The sequence below is a fragment of the Phascolarctos cinereus genome, unplaced genomic scaffold, assembly GCF_003287225.1.
Source record: "Phascolarctos cinereus isolate Bilbo 61053 unplaced genomic scaffold, phaCin_HiC Scaffold_1;HRSCAF=81, whole genome shotgun sequence".
Taxonomy (NCBI): Eukaryota; Metazoa; Chordata; class Mammalia; order Diprotodontia; family Phascolarctidae; genus Phascolarctos; species Phascolarctos cinereus.
The window spans coordinates 194,912,620-194,935,013 of NW_027555514.1; the positions used below are offsets into that span (position 1 = coordinate 194,912,620).

At 36.3% G+C, this 22,394-nt stretch overlaps 1 protein-coding gene across 10 annotated transcripts in view; it reads left to right on the plus strand.

Moving 5' to 3' along the window:
- The window catches only part of WNK1 (WNK lysine deficient protein kinase 1), a 154,998-nt gene that overhangs the window by 80,900 nt on the left and 51,704 nt on the right, over positions 1 to 22,394 (plus strand). For 9 of the 10 annotated variants that reach the window (XM_021001477.2, XM_078156046.1, XM_078156041.1 and 6 more), the window contains 2 exons: positions 19,808 to 19,896; positions 22,123 to 22,342. In XM_021001477.2, coding sequence (XP_020857136.1) covers positions 19,808 to 19,896; positions 22,123 to 22,342 — 309 coding nt within the window. Of the gene's footprint in view, positions 1 to 11,592; positions 11,950 to 19,807; positions 19,897 to 22,122; positions 22,343 to 22,394 lie in introns of those variants that run through there. The other variant, XM_021001489.2, reaches the window with a different exon arrangement.

Here is a 22,394-nt window from a genome sequence, read left to right on the forward strand (position 1 = left end):
TGTAGGTTCTTAGTTAACATTTACATTAAAAGGTACTCTTAAGGCTTTGTCTCAACATGTGAATTTATAATACTATTTCATTAGGTTAATTCCTAGCTAAATGGTTTAACCACAAGGCTCAGTATTAAAATCTCTTCTCTTAATGGCTTGGTAAGGATGTCTTCTCAGCTTGAACCAGTGACATCCAGATCTTCATCCATAAACCTTAGTTTCTTATTTCTAGCTAAAATCAAATATACCATTTTTTAAAAATTTCCTTTTCTCCAATGCATTCCCCCACCCCACCCCCCAGTGGTAACATTATTCTCACAGACTTGTAACCTAAGAAAGAAGATTGAAATATAATACTCATCCTTTACTTCTTTCTTAAAATTGCTTTTCTTTGTAATTTCTTTATTGACTAATTCTGTTATTTATTAAATCATGATTATATTATCAAATGAACAAATAGTTCCTCATCCTAGCGAGCAAATAGATTAAAACTTGAAAGAAGACAACTTGCTTTAGAAGTTATACTGATGAAATGTGGCTAGAAATTTTCCAAGTTGTTTCTTATAAAAAGTTATTCCATTAATCATCTTCCTGTGAAAGGAAAGAGAACTGTACTTCTGTGGCCATTTCCTCACTTTTTCACAGACCTTCTTAGCTGTATAGAAAATCACATAAGGTGGAGAGACCCTAAAGGTCATCTAATCCAACCTGCAAGCCCATCTACAACATCCCTGACAAGTGTTTATCCAGGCTTTGTTCAAAGACCATATTCTCGTGGCTCGAATGTAGCCTGTCAAGGGTTTTTTGGGTCCTGACTCTGATAGCTACCATGTTAGCTAGCCTTCCCAGCTTTGGGTCTTATCAGATTTGATATGCCATCTCTGTCTTTATCCAACTCATTGTTTTAAAAAGTTTTTTTTTTTAAACAACAAAGAGCCAAGGAGATCCCTGGGGCACTGCACTGGAAACCTTCTGAGTTATACTCAATGTTCTGCTTGAGTGTTTTTGCCCAGGTAATCCATTATGCCTAGAATTTTGACCTTTCAGAGTCCTTGTCTTCCTTCAAGACTTAGTTCAAATGCCATATTTTTTCATACTCTCTTGATGGTGCTGGGATTTTTTTTTATGTATTTGTATCCCCAATATCTGACATCATGTTTTAAACGTAGCAGGTGTTTTGTTTTGTTTTGGCCCAGAAATGCAATTTCATCAATTTGAAGAATTCGGTGTAGAAACTCCCCCAACTGATGAAGATCTATAATTTGTTTTTACTAGAGTTGCTTAGGGGATTGAGTTTAAGTGACTAGACAGTTCACACAGCTGTTACATGTCAAAGGCAGAACTTGAGCCTAGATCTTTAAATCCAGGGCCAGCTCTCTCTCCATTCAGTAGATGCTTAATTGAGTGATAGAACTAGGTTCCTTAGTAGGTATCATAATGTTTCATGACTCTATTAGCTTTAGAAATGAAGGAGACTTCATTCCTTCAATCTATAGTACAGGAGCAGCTAAGTGGTGCAGTGGATAGAGCATCATCCTTGGAGTCATCCTCAGACATTTGACACTTATTAGCTGTGTGACCCTGGGCAAGTCACTTAACCCCATTGCCTAGCCAAAAAACAAAAACAGAAAGAACAAATAGTACAGTAGTGACATAGAAGATACAAATGCAAATGTTTTAATCATGTATTCCCACAACCGTTTTCAAAACTTTAATGAACTTATTCAGCCATTCCCCAGTTGATGGGCATTTCCTCAATTTCTAATTCTTTGCCCCCAGAAAAGAGCTGCTATAAATATTTTTGTACATATAGATCCTTTTCTTTTTTGTTTTTATCGCTTTTGGGATACAGACCTAGTGGTATTGCTAGGTCAGAGGATATATATAATTTTATAGCCCTTTGGGCATAGTTCCAAATTGCTGTACAGAATGGTTGAATCATTTCACAATTCCACCAATAGTGCCTTAATGTCTCATTTTTCCCACATCCCCTCCAATATTATTAGGCAATCTAATAGGTATGAGATAGTACCTCAGAATTGTTTTAATTTGTATTTCCCTAATCAATAGTGAGTTAAAAGTATTTTTTCATGGCTATATATAGCTTTGATAACTTCATCTGAAAACTGGTCATAAAAGATATGATCATTTATCAATTGGGGAATGGCTGAACAAGTTTTAGTATGTAATTGTAAAGGAATACTTTGTACTATAAGAAATGATGAGCAGGATCCTCTCAGAAAAACCTGGAAAGATTTTCAAGGGTTGATGCAAAGTGAAATGTACTGTGTCCAAGTAACAGCAGTATTGCAAGATGATCAGTTATGAATGACTTGGCTATTCTCAGCAATACAATGATCTAAGACAACTCTGAAGGACTTATGATGAAAAATGCTGTCCATCCTCAGAGAAAGAATTGATGGTGCCTGAATACAGATTGAAACATACTTTTTTTACTTTATTTTTCTTTCTTTTTTTTTTGCTTGTTGATATTTTAGTAATTTATTTTGATTTATCAACAATCACTTCCATAAGCTTTTGAGCTTTAAATTTTTCTCCCCTTCCCTCCTTCTTTCTCTCCTTCTCTCTCTTCCTCCCTAAGACAGCTTGCAATCTAACATAGGCTGTACATATACATTCCTATTAAACATTTTCACATTAGTGGTGTTGTAAGGAAGAATTAGAAGCAATAGGAGGAACCATCAGAAAGAGGAAACAAAACACAAGTATGCTTCAATCTGCATTCAAACTCCATAGTTCTTTCTTTGGATGTGGATAGCATTTTCCATCATGAGACTTTTGGGGATGTCTTAGATCCTTGCATTGCTGAGAAGGGCTAAGTCTGTCAACGTTAGTCATCACACAATGTGGCTGTTACTGCGTACAATATTCTCCTGGTTCTGCTCAGCATCAGTCCATACAAGTCTTTGGGGGTTTTTTGGGGTTTTTTGGCTAGGCAATGGGATTAAGTGACTTGCCCAGGGTCACACAGCTAGGAAGTGTTATGTGTCTGAGGCCAGATTTGAACTCGGGTCCTCCTGACCTCAGGGCCAGTGCTCTATCCACTGTGCCACCTAGCTGCCCCCCATACAAGTCTTTCAAGGTTTTTTTGAAGTTAACTTTATTTTTCTTGAGGTTTTTTGTTTTTTGTTTTTGTCTGTTTTCTTTCTGCGCATGACTACACATGTATAACTAATATTGAATTGTTTGCCTTCTTTATTGAGGGGGGAGAGGAAAGGAGAGAATTTGGAACTCAAATTTTTAAAAACAAATGTCAATTGGTTTTATGTGTAAGTGGGGGAAAATAAAACAGTAAATGAAAGGGAAAAAAAATTTTAGTGAAGACAACACATTTGAGATTAACACACACACACACACACACACACACACACACACACACACACACACACACACACACACACACACACACACACACACACACACACCACACACATTGCAATGTAAGTACACCAGGAGCCTGTTGACCTGCATTAGTTAGATAGATGTTTGCTATCAGATAGGCAATCATCTAGTCTCTACATCTGAACCTGTGATAGCATTCATTCTGCTGTGAAGAACAGAAGCCTTCACTCTTTCCATGTTTTTAAGAGCAGAATTAAGGTGTGATTTTAATGTTTGGTTTGGTATTGTTTTCAGCATAGTCATCCATGTATGCACCTAATAGAAATTACCCTTTTTCAAGTAGCCCCAACTACACAGCACAACATAAATTCTGTTGCACTGGTTTCTACTTACAGGAGTTTGTGGACCAATATCTTCATTTCCAACTGTGTCCCACTGGGTGTTTCAAATACCCAAACAGGGAAAATGGCCATGCACGTGGGAGCTATATACTGAGACATTGTGTGCTATCTATCTCTTTTGGCCACCAGCCACTTTTGGTGTTGCAATATTCCTATTTTGAAACTGGTGTGGATTTCATTATACATCACAGACAATAGTGCTGCTGTTTTGCAGGCTGCTATTGGAGATTCTTTAGCTGTGCTATCTCTTCTAGTTCTAAATTTCTCTTGTTAATCTTAAGGAATCCAATTCCTGATTATTTCTCTGCATAAATAAGACCTGCCCCTGAATATCTCAAAGGAACATGCAATTTGTTTATTTTTTATAGCACAAATTTTTAAAAAATGTATACTGTTATGGTGAATTAAAAGCACATTTTAAAACTTTTTCTTTACAAATGGCCAGGTAGATTACAGGATAGAACACCTTTTGTAAAATTTATAAAAGAATACAGTAGTCTTTAACTATTTCATAGAGCTTTCTTTTTATGCAAAGTTGCTAACATTAGGTTTCTTCCTCTTTTAATTCTAAATTTTGTGTTACTAGTAAAGGGGGAAGTACACACATGTTAGTTGTAGAATGTCTGGATCCATTTGAACTTAAAGCCATTGGTGAGTTCAAAGAGGAGAGCAAACTATAGAATTTCTAATTTATTTTTGATAAATTGTATGTAAATTTTTTTTTTAATTGAATTATTTGAAAAACACTAGAGGAGCTTCTGGTGAGCAGAGCCAAGATGGCGGCATGAAAGCAGTGACTTGCTTGAGCTCTCCCCCAAACCCCTCCAAATACCCATAAAAATGGCTCTAAACAAATTCTAAAGCAGCAGAACCCACAAAAAGACAGAGTAAAACAAATTTCCAGCCCAAGCCAGCCTGGAGGTTTGATCAGAAAGGCATATCGCACCGGGTGGGGAGAGGAGTGCAGTTCAGCATGGGCACACAGGCCGCAGCAAACCTGGAGCAGGCCTCAGAGGAATGAATCACAGGCAGCTGTGGCAGTTTCCAGACTTCTCAATCCATGAACGCCACAGACAGTTTAGAAGGTCAGTGCGGAAAGTCTGTTTCTGCGGTGCTGAGAGAGGAGCTAGGTCAGAGCCAGCTGCAGAGCGGGCGCCAGGGCAGTGGCTGCATTCTGAGCTTCCGGCCCACAGACTGAGGGGGAATCGAGTGGCTGATCAGAGGGGACCTGCAGGGATCTCTTTGCTGGTGCTGAGGCAGGAATCTTTTGCTTTACCCATGCTTGGATCTAGGTCACAGTTCTGGGTGGCAGTCCTGGGGTGAAGAGGAGTGCTGGCACAGTAGAAGTTGTCATGGTGGTGGAGAGGAAACCCTCCTCACAGTTCCAAGAGAGAAAAGACTGCTCATGGCCGGTCACTCAAAGACCAGAGCACAGGCCAGGAAAAGAGTAAACACTTCTACCCTTATCATACCACCTTGGAAGAACTGAAAATTTACAGGTCCCTAGAATTATCTCTGAAAACGGCTATACAAACCCCCGAAGCTTGGACAGTACATTCTCCACATTGGAAGCAAACTCTTACCTTAACAAAGAGTTTAAAACTCAAGTAGTTGGCTGGGATCATGAGCAAATCTTGCAAAAAGAGTCAGACTATATTATCCTACTTTGGTGACAAAAAAGATCAAAACATACAACCAGAAGAAGACAACAAAGTCAAAGCTCCCACATCCAAAGCCTCCAAGAAAAATATGAATCCTCGTTCCAGGCCTTGGAAGAGCTCAAAAGGGATTTTGAGAAGCAGGTAAGAGAAGTAGAGGAAAAACTGGGAAGAGAAATGAAAGTGATGCAAGAAAATCATGAAAAACAAGTCAACAACTTGCTAAAGGAGACCCAAAAAAATACTGAAGAAAATAACACCTTAAAAAATAGCCTAACCCAAATGGCAAAAGAGGTCCAAAAAGCCAGTGAGGAGAAGAATGCCCTAAAATGCAAAATTGGCCAAATGGAAAAGGAAGTCCAAAAGATTACTGAAGAAAATACTTCCTTAAAAATTAGAATACAACAGTTGGAAGATAGTGACTTTATGAGAAATCACGACACAGTAGAACAAATCCAAAAGAATGAAAAATTAGAAAACAATGTGAAATATCTCATTGGAAAAACAACTGACCTGGAAAATAGGAGAGAGAATTTAAAAATTAAAAATTATTGGACTATCTGAAAGCCATGAACAACAAAAGAGCCTAGACATCATCTTTCAAGAAATTATCAAGGAAAACTGCCCTGATATTTTAGAACCAGAGGGCAAAATAGAAATTGAAAGAATCCACCAATCTCCTGAAAGAGATCCCCAAAGGAAAACTCCTAGGAATATTGTAGCCAAATTCCAGAGTTCCCAGGTCAAGGAGAAAATATTACAAGCTGCCAGAAGGAAACAATTCAAGTACTATGGAAACACAATCAGGATAACACAAGATTTAGCAGCTTCTACATTAAAGGACCGCAGGGCATGGAATATAATATTCCAGAGGGCAAAGGAGATAGGATTACAACCAAGAATCACCTACCCAGCAAAACTGAGTATAATCCTTCAGGGGGAAAAATCGTCATTCGGTGAAATAGAGGACTTTCAAGCATTCTTGATGAAAAGACCAGAGCTGAATAGAAATTTTGGCTTTCAAATACAAGACTCAAGTGGAACATGAAGAGGTAAACAGGAAAGAGAAATCATAAGAGACTTATTAAGGCTGAACTGTTTACATTCCTGCATGGAAAGATGATATTTATAACTCATGAGACCTTTGTCAGTATTAGGGTAGTGGGAGGGGAAAAAATTATATGTATGTATAGATAGTTGAAGGGGTGATATCTGGAGAATAAAATTAAGGGGTGAGAGTATTATACTAGGAGAAGGAGAAAGGGAGAGATAGAATGGGGTACATTATCTCGCACAAAACAAACAAGAAAAGCTTCTTACAGTGGAGGGGAAACAGGGTGATGAGTCTTATTCTCATAGGATGTGGCTTAAGGAGGGAATAACATCCACACTCAATTGGGTATGGAAAGCTGTCTTACCCTACAGGAAAATAGGGGAGGAAGGGGACAAGAGAGCAGGGGGATGATAGAGAGAAGGGCAGATTGGGAAAGGGATACTCAGAAGGAAGTACTTCTGAGGAGGGACAGGGTCAAAAGAAAGAATAGAATAAATTGGGGGGGGCAGAATAGGATTAAGAGAAATAGAGTTAGTTTTTTGCAACATGTCTACTATGGAAGTATGGCCTGTATTGAGTTGCTTGCCTTTTAAATGAGGGTGGCTGGGGTAGGAGGAAGGGAGAAAATTTGGAACCCAAAGTTTTAAAAAAACACATGTTCAAAAAAAATGTTTCCACATGCAGCTGGGAAATAAGAAATACAGGAAATGAGGTACAGAAATATATCCTGCCCTCAGGAAAATAGAAGGGGAAGGGAATAAGAGGAGGGGAGAGATAGAAGGGAGGGCAGACTAGAGGAAGGGGTATTCAGAATGTATGCCATCTTGGGGTGGGGGAGGGGCAAGATGGGGTGAAATGTGGAAGTAAATGTTGAAAACTAAAATAAATTTATATATACATTTATTTATTTATTATATATTTATATATTTTTAAAAAAGAATAAAAAAGAAAAACACTAGAGGAGCTTCCCTTCCACCCAAGTACCATTGTTAATCCTTTGGTAAAGAGAATGATCATTGCTTTGATTACTTTCATGTGTAAATCTGATTTTTCATACTAAAATTGGTCTAAAGTAAGCTATCAATATAGTTCACATTTATATATTGTTTTGCAAAGCACTTTCACTCATATCCCTGTGGAACAGGTCAGTGCAAACATGTTCATCTCTTCTTTACAAATAAAGAAACTGAGACATCAAAAGGGTGAAATGACTTGCCTTTAGTTACATGGCTATTAGGACATGGCACCAAGACCTAGGTCTCTTGCTTTTTCCCTTTTCCAAATCCACAAATGTATGTCTGTAAGCTGTATTCAGTAGTGAGTCATTGCATAGGAATTGGAGTTCTTACTTTTTTGTTAATGGAAGTCAATTGTCACAAGATGACTGTCGTCCTTACTTGAAATGTAGTTTCCAAATTTCCAGCCTCACATAAGCCTGAGTTGTGTGGCTGATAACCTGGATTGTGCATAGTTCAGCTCACGAAATGTTTATTGAGCACCTGTTTTGTACTAGCCCTAAGGAAAAATAGCCAGAGTGATTAGGACATCTCGGCCTTCCCAAGTTACAGTCCAGCAGGAGAGACTGACATTTTCACAAGTAAATAAAATATAAAATCAGGTGTGACATTTGTTGTACCATAAGATGTAAAGATGAAAGAATCTTTAGACATAACCTAATCCAACCTCCCCATTATTTTATAGTTAAAAACGGGTTACATGGCATGTACAAGGTCCACCCACTGTAGCAAGTGCAGAATTCCCCACCTAGGTATGCTGATGCTTTTGTCTGCCCTGTTGCATTAGAAATGCAAAAAACAGGTTATGAAAGCTCGTAAATTGTCATCATTGCTATACTTGTAAGAATTCTTGTTAGAGTCAAAAGACTGAGGCTGAGTCCCTGCTCACTTATGTATCACCTGTGTGACCTTAGAAAGTCACTTAACCTCCCTGAGCCTTTGTTTCTCCACTTATAAAAGGAGAAAGGATTAGACTAGATGACCTCTTGAAGTCTTTTCCCACTCTATATTTATGAGCCTATTATCCTTTTCAATTTCATAAACGAGTAAACCAAACAAGATTTTTGAAAAAATTTAACTCATCACATTATTGAACACTAACACACACAAGCCTTGCTCTCCATGTTCATGTGAATACTGCTGTTTTCCTTATTTGAAGCCTTGAGATCACATTAGGAGCCAAGAATCCTGATGGGCAAGTCCCTCTTTCTGTGCTAGAGGCAGATCAACTTGGTGGCCCTTTCTTATATAAAGAACAAGATCACTACAGAATTTACTTTTTTCTGGCATAAGACACTTGTCCAATCTCCTTTTGTTCTGAATGTAACCAGTACACTCAGCAACCTGGTTATTAAAATTTTTTTTGTGTATAAACATTAATATTAAAGTCAGATACTAAATGCATTGAGCAAGTAAAAAATCGAACTTTTAAAAAATTTTGTTATTAATCGCAATAGTGATAGGCCAAAGCAAAGACTTAGGATAGGAGAGAAATTACCTTTTTTGTTGCTAACTTTTGCCTTTATTTCCAGACCTCAACTCATTTCAAGGCATCTGGCCTAGAGAGCTCAATTGGTGAGAGAATAGCTTTTAGCCAGTAACAGTGACTTAAGCTGAGTATTAGCCAGTCAGCTTTGAATAAAGAAAAATAGTTTCATAACTGCATTTTATTTTAGATATTAAGTTACCTGCCTTCCTGCATACTATTGATTTCCAGAACAACTCAATGACAGTGTAGGGGGGAATGTTTTCTGTATGACCCAGTGTTGCTTCTAGAAGAATCCCTTAAATAAGTACGGTTGTCAGTTAATTGCTTTTATATATGAAGGACAGCACTTTTGAGGTTGCAGTAGCGTACAAGTTTTTTTGGGTTTTTTTTATACCCCAAAGAGCAATAGACCTTGGTATGTTATGGGAATCATGAGACAAACTAATTTCCTGTAACAGTATTACTTAGCAAGGTTTGGTAGGGAAATTGGAGGAGGCTTGTTTTCCATCAGGATCATAGGGTCTGTTCGAATTCCTGTAAACTAATGGTTCATACCAGTAAGTATCTGGCTTAATCCAGCCCCTTAACAACCAAGCAAGAAATGTGGAGATCTTAATTACTTTGTTTGTGTAATTTGACTTTGTCACTAATTCCATTAGCCCCTAGATTTCAAGGTCTGAATGTTCTCTCTGAGGGGGAAAAGAAAGGATTAAAGTAGTTAGGGTAAAATTCCTTTTAGTTTTTGCATAGCTGAGTATATAATTCACCCTGCTCTTTTACAGAAACATTGAAGCTGATCTCTGATTAGATAGGGGGTTAAAGAGTTGGTGAATTGTTTGTACTGTCTCAGATCCATTGGAATAAGCTCCCACTTAATAAAGGAGTAGACTGTAAGTTGTATTCATGTTGTGGATGGTAGAGCCTTAACAGTGCTTATTCAGAAGAAATCATTCCATCTCTCATTTTAGTTTTTAATTTTTATATGTTAGAGGTAAAATATTTTTTTCTTATGATCCTTGTTGATGTAGGAAATATATAATACTATGATACAAATAAATATATAATATAGAGTACCTTTTTTCCTAAACCCTGTGCTGATGGACTGGGATGCCAACTTGCATGGGCTTTGTTTGGAATTTCTGTATAACATGTATTCAAATTTTTCCAGTAGTGGTAAAGAACTCTTTTGAGTCATAATAACAATTTTGCCTGATCCCCTATAACAGTTAGTTTGGACCCTTAAAGTAAAAGAAAACCTGTATGAGTGGCCTAGAACCTATCTGAGAGACATTTATTGTAGGTGCCTTTTAAAGGTATCTATTATAGAATGAACATGGTTCACTTAGTAAATAAAAAATTATTAAAGTTGAAGATAACGACTACATAACTTCCCAAAATTAATTCATAAAACCCATATGGATTCTGAATTATTCTTAGTAAATCCAATTTTTAGAGGCAACTCTAGACTATAAATTGTAGAGCAAGTGCTGATCTGCATTGGTAGAGGAAGTTATCTCACTGGGAGTTTTTATTCAGTGAAATCATTGATCTGGTTGAAAACAAACAAAAAACCCTCAATTTTACTTTGGAATCTGATAAGACCTTTAGTCTATATTTCATTAAATAATGTCAAATAAGGATAGAGTCTGGATCTGTGATGTAGGGAACTCCCAGGTAAAGAAACTCCCTTCCTTCTCTCTGTACAGATTATCACTTGTTCTTTAACATATAGTCTTCAAGAGTTACTTAGAACACTCAGAGGTGCTCAAAGTTGCTGACCAACTTTCAGTCTACTGCTCCAGGGTCCTCAATCTACTGCTTCAGTGGTAAAGGGAAGGGAAGAAATTGTAACATGCATGTGAAATGTACTTCATATGTCTGTTATAATTACTTCTTTAAATTTAATTTTAGCTAAGATAATATTTTCTATTGCACCAGGTTTACTAATACTGTAAACCCTCACCTCTTATTTGTACATGGTTGTGAGCAGGGAGATTGTCTATCCAATTTCTTTGTATCCCCAGCATTTATTATAGTGTCTGGCACATTGTAGGCACTTACCAAATACTTATTGACTTGACCGATTTTTTTAAAATGCTTGTGTTTTGCTTCATTGAATGTCTTCAAAGACTATTTTACTATTGCAGGATTTGCAGTAGAAAGGAGATTTATGTATATGAGTTGGACTAGGACTGCAGAGGTCCTTCCTAGCTCTGTTTGCCTTAGTTTTTTCATGTGTAAAATGGGGATAATATCACCTGCCTCCCAGGGTTGTTGTCAGAATCAAATGAGATTATATTTGTAAAATGGTGCCTTTTTTTTTTAAAGAAAAACATTTGGCCTGGCACATAGTATGAGCTATATAAACATCATTGTTACTGTTACTACCTTATGTCTTTTTTTACCACTAAATTCTGCCTTTTTTGTCTTTTCAGATTAAGTATTTAGTTAAACAGATTTCTAGTTTTATGTACTTACTAGCCATTGAGATAATTGCCCTTATGAAGAGGGGGAGGATCCCATGGGTTAGGAGGTGGAGCTTTGATTAAATAAAAATCTCATTTTACCTGCCCTTGGGAACTTTTGTTGTTGGAGGAGGATCAGTGAAGCAGAGTAGTTTATTTTTGCTTAGCATGTAATACTGCTCTTGGGGCTAAAAGAGAGCAGCTGGATTCCAAAGCAGAGGAAACTGATGTCTGAGAGTTGGAGAAGCATGGCTAATGTTAAACAGGAAACTATGCTTCATTCCAACTTGGAAATCTGCCTTCCTTGTGCTGTGGGTTAATTTAGTTTATCTTAATAGACCACTAACCCACTCATTGTCCACACATCCCCACCCTATTCCCTTCAGTACCTACAAGGTAACTTGTCTACCTAGTCTTTTCTGATGGATTTTACAAAGAGAGATTTTTGCTCGGTGTTGGTCATCTTTAATTCCCATTGCTGCTGCTGCTCTCAAAAGGATTGTACAAATGAGGTGGGTAAGGGCTTGTTTGCAACCACTTGGGAATCTACATTAAATACTGTTTGATTTATTGGGTTTTACATGTTTATAAAATAAACTAATACGATTTGGTTAAACTTTAGTTTAAGTGACTTGATTCCTATTCCAAAACTGCTCGTTGTTGTTTCTTAATAGGAAATTTCCTAGGGATAACTGGTAGACAAAAACAACAAAGTTAAGCAAATATTTGAAGTGGTTGTATTTTGTGCAGGGAGAAAGGGTTTCCTCTATTCTGAATGGTCAGGAAAAAGTGTTGGGTTTTTTTCCCATCAAGATAAAGTTAAAACTGTTAGAATAACAAATATGAACCTGAGGCTTAGAATAAATGAGGCTGAAAATTCTAGGAATTGGAAGATTGAGCCATTGGAGATTATCCATTAGGAAGCACTTTTGTTTTTCTGCTTGGTCATTTTGCGTCTCCCTGAGATGCTCTGCCCAAAGGGCCCTGAGTACATGGGGTTGCAAAGTGAGTCCATTTTTATTCAAATAAAGCAGCACGTTAAATATGTTTATATTCATATGTCAGCTCTTGATTTGTTTGCCTGCAAACCCCTGAGCAGCCAAAACTGTTCAAATTTGTTCTGTGTAATGTTTAATGTATGTGACCCTTTCCTGAGAGAATCCAGAAATGTATATATGAAAGAAGTAACCTAGTTGTCTTAAAATGTGAGATTTAACTCAATACCTAAAATGGTATTCGGTACATTACTTTGATTAATGCAGAAAAATCTCAATTGCTACCTGAGTTTTTGTAGAAAAGAACATAGGTAAAGCAATTGCCCAAGCAGACCCTAAAGTATTTTAGAATTGGCGATGATGTTTTAGGGTGAGTAGCAAGGGTAGGGTTTAGAGGCAGGGGCTGTTGTAGCTTGTAGCTAGGTAGCAAGGCCTTTTTACATAGTTTTGCTTTTGTTATGTGAAAGGTATTCTTGAGTTCTGTTCTCTTTTATAAGAGTGCTTGCATTTCTTTAAAAACAGATCTTCCTGTTGCCTATACTGGCCTCTGGATAGAATAAAATGGGGGGGGGGGACTTTCTAGTTAGAGATATGTTGTCTTAATTTGTCATTAAATTAGGAAATTGAAAACTGTTAGTCAAAGTCCCTTTTCGTTTTAGAAGTAATTTCTAGTAGATTTATGCAGACAATTTGCTCTTAAAAATTTAGCAAAGCCTTGGCTGTATATCTAGAGGCAGAACCCTGTTTGGTATAATTAGTGCCTCTTCACTAACTAGATATTAGTCCCTACAGATTTGTGATTACTTCAGTAGGATTTTATCAAATCATTTTCAATTTTGACACCTGTATAGGTCAGCTTTCCAATAGATGACATCAGATTCACTGGGCTCTTTCCATATTCTACTTGTATTTTTTCTAGTATCATGTCCTTTATTATACAGTCTGTATATTTTTGCTGCTCAATAAATGTCTTTAAAGTAATTAGATCACTATATTAAATATTTGGGTGGAATGGATTTATTTAATATGTGGTTACTTCTTTAATATGCATTCTGTTTGGATTCTCTGAGGAAAGGGTCACATACATTAGCATTACACAGAACAAATCTGAACAATTTCAGCTACTCGGGTTTGCAGGCAAACAAATTATTGGATTTGAACATAAGTTGTGCTTTCTGATTCAGCTGCTGATTTGCTGCATGATCTTGAATATATCATATGGTTTGCCCATTTTTAAAGTTGAGGTGTTCTTAACCTCTTTTGAGAATGATAGGCTTGAGAACGTATATATATTTTTCTATACTTCAGTATTTGAGTGGCACATGATTTTGACAGTGTGGGTGCTCTTCACCATCATAGACAGCAACTTCTTTATGACTTAGTATATAGTTACCAGTAGTTGCCCTGATTAAAAAAATTCAGCACACTAGGGCATCCAGGTGATATGCCTTGCTGTCCTTATCTGACTGGTCCTTGGATGACAGTTATAAAGTTGGACACCACTAGTACGTGAAACTTTTCTAGTTTGGTAGAACTACTATAAGATTTTATGCTCTGATAAAATGTTTGAGAACTCAGTATCACCTCCATATCCCAACAAGATGCTAATGGAGAACAGGTATGTATATTGTGAACGTTATATATTTTGCTGATGCCATGTAGATTGAGTGGCAACTTATGAATGATGGGTATTACTTGGGAATTAGTATCCTTTGGATTTTCATGGCTCTTTTCAATAATAGCCTTCACTTTTGTATAGCTTTTGTGAACTCAAAGATGGCTTGTTGTTTAAGCCTTAAAATTGTACCCTACCCTTCTTGACTCCATTTGGATTTTCTTGGCAAAGATGCTAGAAGAGTTTGCCATTTCCTTCTCCAGTTTATTTTACTGATGAGGAAATGGAGGCAAAGGGCCCCCAGTCACACAGCTAGTAAATGTCTGAGTCCCAATTTGAACTCAGGTCCTCCTGCCTCCAGGCCTGGCACTCTATCGACTGTGCCACCTAGCTGTCCCAAAGATGGCTACCTAGGCTAGTAATTATGACTGAATGAAGGCAATTCCCTTTCTCGTGCAGTCTTCATAGCTACTTTATATTGGGTTTGCTATACTTGGTTTCACTTTTTGGGTTGTCATTTGTGCTACCTTAATATGTAGTTAAGGTTAATTTTTCTTTTATATTTTGATACATTAGAACTATGAATAGTTAAGAGCCCTTTAGGCAATAATTGGGAGCTGTCATTCAAAAAACAATATAAAAAGGTTTGTTTTGTTTTGTTTTTGTTTTTAGGCAATTGGGGTTGAGTGGCTTGCCCAGGGTCACACAAGTCAGGTATTTGGTCTGAGACCAGATTTGAACTCAGGTCCTCCTGACTTCAGGGCCCATCCCTATCCACTGTGCCACCTAGGTGCCCCAGCAATGTAAAAAGTGAATGATTTTACACTTTCCTCTACCCAGAAATTGTCTCAAGGTACAAAATATAATTGTATATTAATTTTGATGTTTCTCAGAAGTTCTTTCAACTTTTAATAGTCCTTGGCTGCTGGTAGTGGTATTTATTATGAATCTAATCCTATTCTGTCTTTTTGAGGGAAGGCCTGCAATCATTCTTTGAGTTCTTTTATGTTTCTCAAATGTCAAGTTGCCAATTTTAAGTGGCCTTGAATGTACTGTCACATAAGCAGTCACACTCTGATAAGTGATATGCAGAAGCATCATCCCCAACCACATTTTCTACAATCCCCTCTTTTTCTTTTATTTACTCTTTGTTGCACCTGCATCTTGTTTCATTATGTCATAAGAAGATTCTAGTTTTGATAACATTATTTATCATAACTAGTGTTCACCTCAGTCTCCTCATCTAGCAGGACCAACCCCCTTATACAAAGTATTATGCAACAGCCTACAGATATCAAGATAGAGATTGCCATTCCTTTTCCCTTGCCAAACCATGATTCTAACCATCCTGTTAATGAATTATCTATCCCAGGAGTTCGCTGCCAGTTCTTCAGCTAAAGTGGTTAGACCTTGCTATGGCTTAGTAATGGTTCCATCTGGGGTTGTGTTGTTGGGCAACATTTCATCAAGGGGTTTGGGGGACTTATAACAATATGGGAGAAGGGAGGGAGAAATTGATCGACACATTGACAAATCAAAAGGGGGCAGTTCCCTTAATAAGTACGGATATGGAGACCCAAAAGTAATGATAAATTGTCCATTTAAGACTTCAGAAAGTCTCCTTTAACACAGCTGACTGGTGTTCTGGAGATCATCTGGTGGTTTTCTGGTCTGAATGCTGTTCAAGCAGTGTCTAGCAGACTCTCTTCTTGTAGAGATCCTCATTCTTGTGGCCACTCTCCTACAAGATTGATTTTAAAACAATTTTAAATTACCTTTTTGGCTTAGATATGATTTTTAATCTAATCTGGATTGGAATTAAGTTATCATGTGAAAATAAGTAAATTGAGAGTTTTGACTGTCTGGGAAGGTAGAAATCATCTGATCAAACTCAGTAAATCTTTAGATGCATAGATTTTGAGATTAGTTGTGTTGCAAGACTTAATTTTTTTTGTAACAGTTTTTTACTTCAATGAGATGTTGTCACAGTCAGAAAATGTCACATGTCAAATTTGATGAAAAATTGAGTCAGTGATGACTAAAAATCAGTTTAATGGGCATTTATCTGACTTTGATACCAGCATTTTGAAGTGCTTTTTCAATGTTAGATACACATGTAAATAAGTATTAGTTACTCAATTTTAAATTTATTTTCATACCACAAACAAGTGAAGTCTAAATTATTTATATGTATATATATTTTACTTCTAAGCACGTTCGTTTCATATTCAAGACATTACATTATATAGGTAAGACATGATTTGGGCCATCATTCTACTTCACTTATTAGGTAATATCATTTTAATGAAAGGCACCTTGTCTAGAGGCTAACTTTAGAGTCAAGAACACCTAAATTCAAGTCCTACCTCTGTTACATACTAGGTGTTTGACTCTGAGGCAAATCACTTAACCTCTCAGATGACTTAAGCTTCTCTAAGACCATACAGACCACTTGCTAATTTGCATGAACAAGAGATTAATTTACAGATTTAAGTACAGATCTAGGCCCAAAAAATTAACTAACAGATTAACAATTGATTAATAACAATTAACTTACAGATCTGGCCTCCCAAAAAAGATACCTTTAGTAAGGGGAAGAAGGTAGAAAAAAAGTAAAACACCACTGTCTTACACCTTCTTCTCCCCACCCCCGCCACCCCCACAGCACACATATTTACTTTTTATTTTTGTTGCAGGAAAAAAGGAAACAAAAAGAAAGGATGGCCAAAGAAGTTTAATAGTCACAAGCCACATTAAGAAATTAATAATATCTAGAATTAAGAGAATTGATCAAATCAGAGTACAGCAAGACTTTTAGACCACACTTGGCTTATTGTGTTCAGTTCTGCCAATAGCTTTTTTTTTAAGGGGCTAAAGAGCGTTCAGAGGAAGGAAACCAGAATGGTGAAGAACCCTTAAATCAGTCCATGAGAATCAGTTAAAAGAACTGAGTATGTTTAGCCTGGAAAAAAAAAATTCAGGGGAGACATGATAAGCTGTGTTCAAGTAGTTGTACAGCTTTCATATGGAAGAGGAATTAGATTGTTCTACTTGGTCTCAGAGAGCAAGAAGAGACTAGATTATAGTACAATAGTGTATGATAAACCCAAAAGATCCCAACTACTGGGATAAGGACTCGTTATTCAACAAATAACTGGTAGTAAAACTTGGAGGCACTCTGGCAAAAAATATTTAAGACCAAAATTCTGTAATATATACTACGGCATCCTCCAAATGATAACAGAACCTAGATATAAAAGTTTCTATTAAAAAAAATTAGAGGCGGTAACTCTCACAAAATTGGGTATGGGAAGAGTTTCTTAACCATAGAGATAAAAATGGACAATCTTGACTAAATAACACTGAAAAGGTTTTGCACAAGCAACATCAGTACAGTTCATGTTAGGAAGAAAAAACAGTTAATTGGAATAATCTTTGCCATTAAGTTTCTATGATAAAAGCCCAATTTAATATGTAAGAACAAGAACCATTCCCGTATAAATAGTGAAAGGATGTGAACACACACACACCAACTATCAGCAACCATATGAAAAAATTCTCCAAATAATAAGAGAAATGTAAATTAAAACAACTCCTCCCCATATGCAGTTTGGTAAAGATAAGGGGGAAGGAGGGGAAGGAAAATAACAGTTGTTGGAACAGGTGAACAGGCATAATGGATCATTAATAAAGCTGTGAATTTATCCAAAAGAAAAAAGTCATTCCTTGGCATATATTCCCAAAATGCCTTTTTTTTTTTAAAGGGAAAGTAGTCATATACACTGCAGCTAGGTGGCACAGTTTATGGAAAACTCATCTTTGTGAGTTCAGATGTGACCTCAGATACTAGCTGTGTGACCCTGGGCAAGTCACTTCTTCCTGTTTGTCTGAGTTCCTCATCTGTAAATTGAGCTGGAAAAGGAAATGGTAAACCACTCTTGTATCTTAGATAAGAAAACCCCACACAGAGTCATGAAGAGTCAGACACGACTGAACAACAAAAAGTCATTTGTACTAAAGTACAGCAGTACCTTTTGTTGAAGCAAAGAGCTGGCAACAAAGAGGGGAACATGTGAACAAATTATGTTCTGGGAATATAATGAATATTATTCTATCATAGAATAGAGAAGCCTGTGAAGAGTTGCATGAAATAAACAGGACCACATAACATTGTAAAGAAAAACAACTTTGAAAGTCTTACAAGCTTTGATTGATTCAATGAACAGTCATGATTCCAGAAGACCAAAAATGAAGGATGTTTCCCACCTTCAACAGAGGGAAATAACATTTTAAGATATTGTTCAATGTGTGGATTTGTTTTGCTTAACTATGCTTTCTTGTTAAGGGTGGGTCGTCACAATGATGTCAGAAGAAGAAAAAAAATCAGAAAACAATGAAATTCAGAAGGGGACACAAGAAAAATAGTTTTGTAACAAACATGTAGAATTTATTATATTTTTAAAATACAAACATACAGAATAGAGATCTTTATATATGGAAATGTTCGTGTTTATTTGTCAAGTTCAGAATAATTAAAATTCTGAATATCAGAAAAAAAATGTAAATAGGTTAGATGTACCCTCGCTGCATATGATATGTTGTAGAAAGGATTCTTGTTCATGTGTGGGTTGTATCAAATGACTTTCTGACATCTCTTCCTGCTCTGAGTCTAAATTCTACATTCGTTGTTGTTTTAATCATTTCAGTCTTGTTTAACTCTTTGTGACCCCATTTAAGGTGTTCTTGGCAGATATACTGGAGTGGTTTGCCACTTCTCCGGCTCATTTTACAGAGGAGAAAACTGAAGCAAACAGGGTTAAGTGACTTGCCAGGGTCACACAGCTAGTAAGTGTCTGAGGCCAGATTTGAACTCAAGTCCTCCTGACTCCAGGCATGGCACTTTATTAACTGTACCACCTAGTTGCCCTTACATTCATTATGGAAAGACTTTTGTTGCCATTTTATTGCACATTGATTGCCACCACTGATTTGTGGTATCCTTAGATCACTATTTTCCAATGAACTAGATGGTTTTTCTCTTAAAACAGACTAAACAATGTACCCCTTTTAGGTTTGTAGTTTACCCACACTAAATATTTTTTGTTCTTCAGTTGTCATTTTGAACCTAAATCCTTTAGCGTGCTATGTATTACCAAGTATTGTAATAGAATTCTCTTACTGTGTCTGCAAAATTGAACATGTAACTTCATGCCTATGTATGGGTTAGCTGTTCAAAATTAAGTTCTCTGGTGACTAATGTACTAGTGAACAAGGGTTGTCCAACCAATGAAATCTTTGTACTCTTCTTCCCCAATTACTTCCTTTACCGAAAGCACAAAAGATACTGTTAATACAGCTAATCTTGAATTCTTACATAGTCACATAGAGAGGATAGTGCTTCATCATTAATGGCAAGAGCCACATGGCGGTAGGTGACTCCACTATCTAATTCTCCTTGATTGTTTTCTAGGGAGGAGCTGGAGTTGCAGCTATCCAGCTCTGACCCTGTATGGCTTAACCCCTGCAAGCATATCACAAGAAAGCCAGGAAGGTAGAGTTTCTGTTTTCCCCTTCCAGCACCATAATTTGCTTCTGAAGTAGATTTTTCTAAAGAAGGCAAGATACAGGGTTTTAGGAAGAAACCAAAACCAGCTAAGTGTATTTGCATGAAAAAAACAGACTGATAATATTTGAAAAGTTATGTTTTGTTTCTCTACAATGCTCTCCGAATTTGACTATTCATATTCATATGTATTTCAGGGGGTGAAGCCAGCCAGCTTTGACAAAGTAGCAATTCCTGAAGTAAAGGAAATTATTGAAGGATGCATACGTCAAAACAAAGATGAAAGGTAAGTGATTTTCTTTGAGACATAGGTATTTGTATTATAGACAAAGCACAAAAAAAATATTTTGAGCATAATAATGCCTAACTTCAAAAAAGCATATTTCACATCATTCACCTGCTAGCAAAGACAAATTTCTTATTAATATTTTAGGTTCGTTATTGAGTAACTTAGTAAATTATTGGTCCTGCCCATTGTAATGCAAAATGACGTAAAATTCTATTATACTCTGATTTATATACCACTATGGTATACCACAGGCTAAATTATACCACCTGCCAATCTCCTTTTCCCCTCTTCTCCCACCCTTTTGTCCCTACCCTCAACCATGTAATATACTTTGGAGATAAAGCAGAAGTGTATTTCATCTCCTCAAAATATATTCAGAGGGGCTCTATTTGTTAAGTTCAAGACTGAATGTTTTATATCATTTTAAGTTTCACTCAAATACTAAATTCTGATGGGTAAAATAACCTTTTGGCTCTTTAAACTGAAATTTACAGGTCTTGAATCATTACTGCCACTGTGCCAGAACAGAAAGGAACAAAACATCCAGTTTCCTTTCATTTAAAAAAAAAAAAAGATGGACTCTGCCTAAGGCTTAGGAGGAGATCTAGCTTAGTCACTTGTACTAACTGAAGACTTTTCTCAAAGGAGTGGCAGATAGATCTGCCATATGACTGACTCATCACCATTTGGGGTCTGGCTAAGATCCAGTGTCTGTTTTTGAGTCAGTTAAATTATTTGCATGTTGATCTTGTTCAGCCTAAGTCTGACAGTGGTTTAGACATGACGAATTAAATTTAAATTTAAATTTTTATCTTTTTCTTTAAAAGCAATACCTTTTGTTTTTGTTTTTGTATCACTAAACTTCTAGTGTCTCTCTCCTTCCCATTCTCATAAGGACATCCTATGTAGAATTTTTTTTCTTTTTTACAGAAAAGAGGCATGAGGTGAAAGGGAATCCGCAAAACAGATCAATAAATCAAAAAAAGTCTGAATTCAAATGCAGTGTTCCACACCTATTGTTTGTATGTTCCTGCCCCTGCCACTCCCAGCCTCTGTCAAGGAGTGGTCTTGGGGCTGTTTCTCACCTCTTTTTTGGGACCATGCCTGTTCTTTGTAATTGTGAATACTCACTTTGGATTGTTTTATGGCGGTTTATTTACATCGTTATAACCATTATGTAATAATGTTTATCTTTTTCATGAAGATTGAGAGATCTGATATGATATAGAGGAATTAATATCTACACTTTACCATTCTCATATTCTAAGAGCTTTTAAAACATCAAGATTTTACAAACTACTAAGAATTTTTAAAAGTTAGGTTCCAGTTTTAAAAAGAGCTTCTTATAGATAGAAGAGAGCTATAAGAAGAATGGGTTCTTTAATTTAAGAATATTTTAATTCATTCCAAACTGATATATACGTTAATAACATATAAAATAAAATGTTAATAAAATTGTGATGTTGGAATATATAGAACATTTTTTTGAAGCCAGGGTTTATAGGTTTTATTCAACAGTAATATTTTGTGTATTATAACTGATATGAAATGTTATTGAACTAGATGTATGTAGGAGGCAGCCAAGTGGCATAGATGGATAGAGTTCTGGACCTGGAGTCAAGAAAAACTGAGTTCAAATCCAGCTTCAGACACTTACTGTCGATGTGATTTTGGGCAAGTCACTTAACCTCTCTCTACCCTAGTTTCTTCGTTTATAGAATGGGGATAATAATAACAACTACTTCACAGAGTTGTTGTGAGGATTAAATGAGATAATATTTGTAAAGTGCTTTGCAAACCTTAAAGCGCTATTTAAATGCTAAATATAAATATAGATGTACATATGTAGCTGTTATTGATTATATAGTAATTGAAGTTGAATTATCATTTCTTATAGTTCGAGATTTAATCATATTTTACTAGTCAAAAGAAGCCACATATTAGTAAATTGGTAAAATAATTGCATCTTATGTTTGGAGAAGATTTAAGAGAAGTTAGATTAGTAAAATGTAAGATTCTTTGAGAGCAAATCTGTCATTTTATATTTGTATCGCCAGTGCCTAACAGTTCCTTGAACATAATGGGTACTTAATATTTATTTATTTATTTATTTATGTTGGAAACAGATGAATTACTTACTATGTTGGTAGAAAGAATAAAGAATTCTGTCACATTGAGAGATTGTTTTGCTTTTAATACTTTTATTCTCTTCCTTCTCTCTAGATATGCTATCAAAGACCTTTTGAACCATGCCTTCTTCCAAGAGGAAACAGGGGTACGAGTAGAACTAGCTGAAGAAGATGATGGTGAAAAGATAGCCATTAAGCTGTGGTTACGAATTGAAGATATTAAGAAGTTGAAGGGGAAGTACAAGGACAATGAAGCTATTGAGTTTTCCTTTGATTTGGAGAGAGATGTCCCAGAAGATGTAGCTCAAGAAATGGTAAGTAGTGTTCTTTCTGCAACCATTCCAAAAATCTGTGTAAGATTGTGCA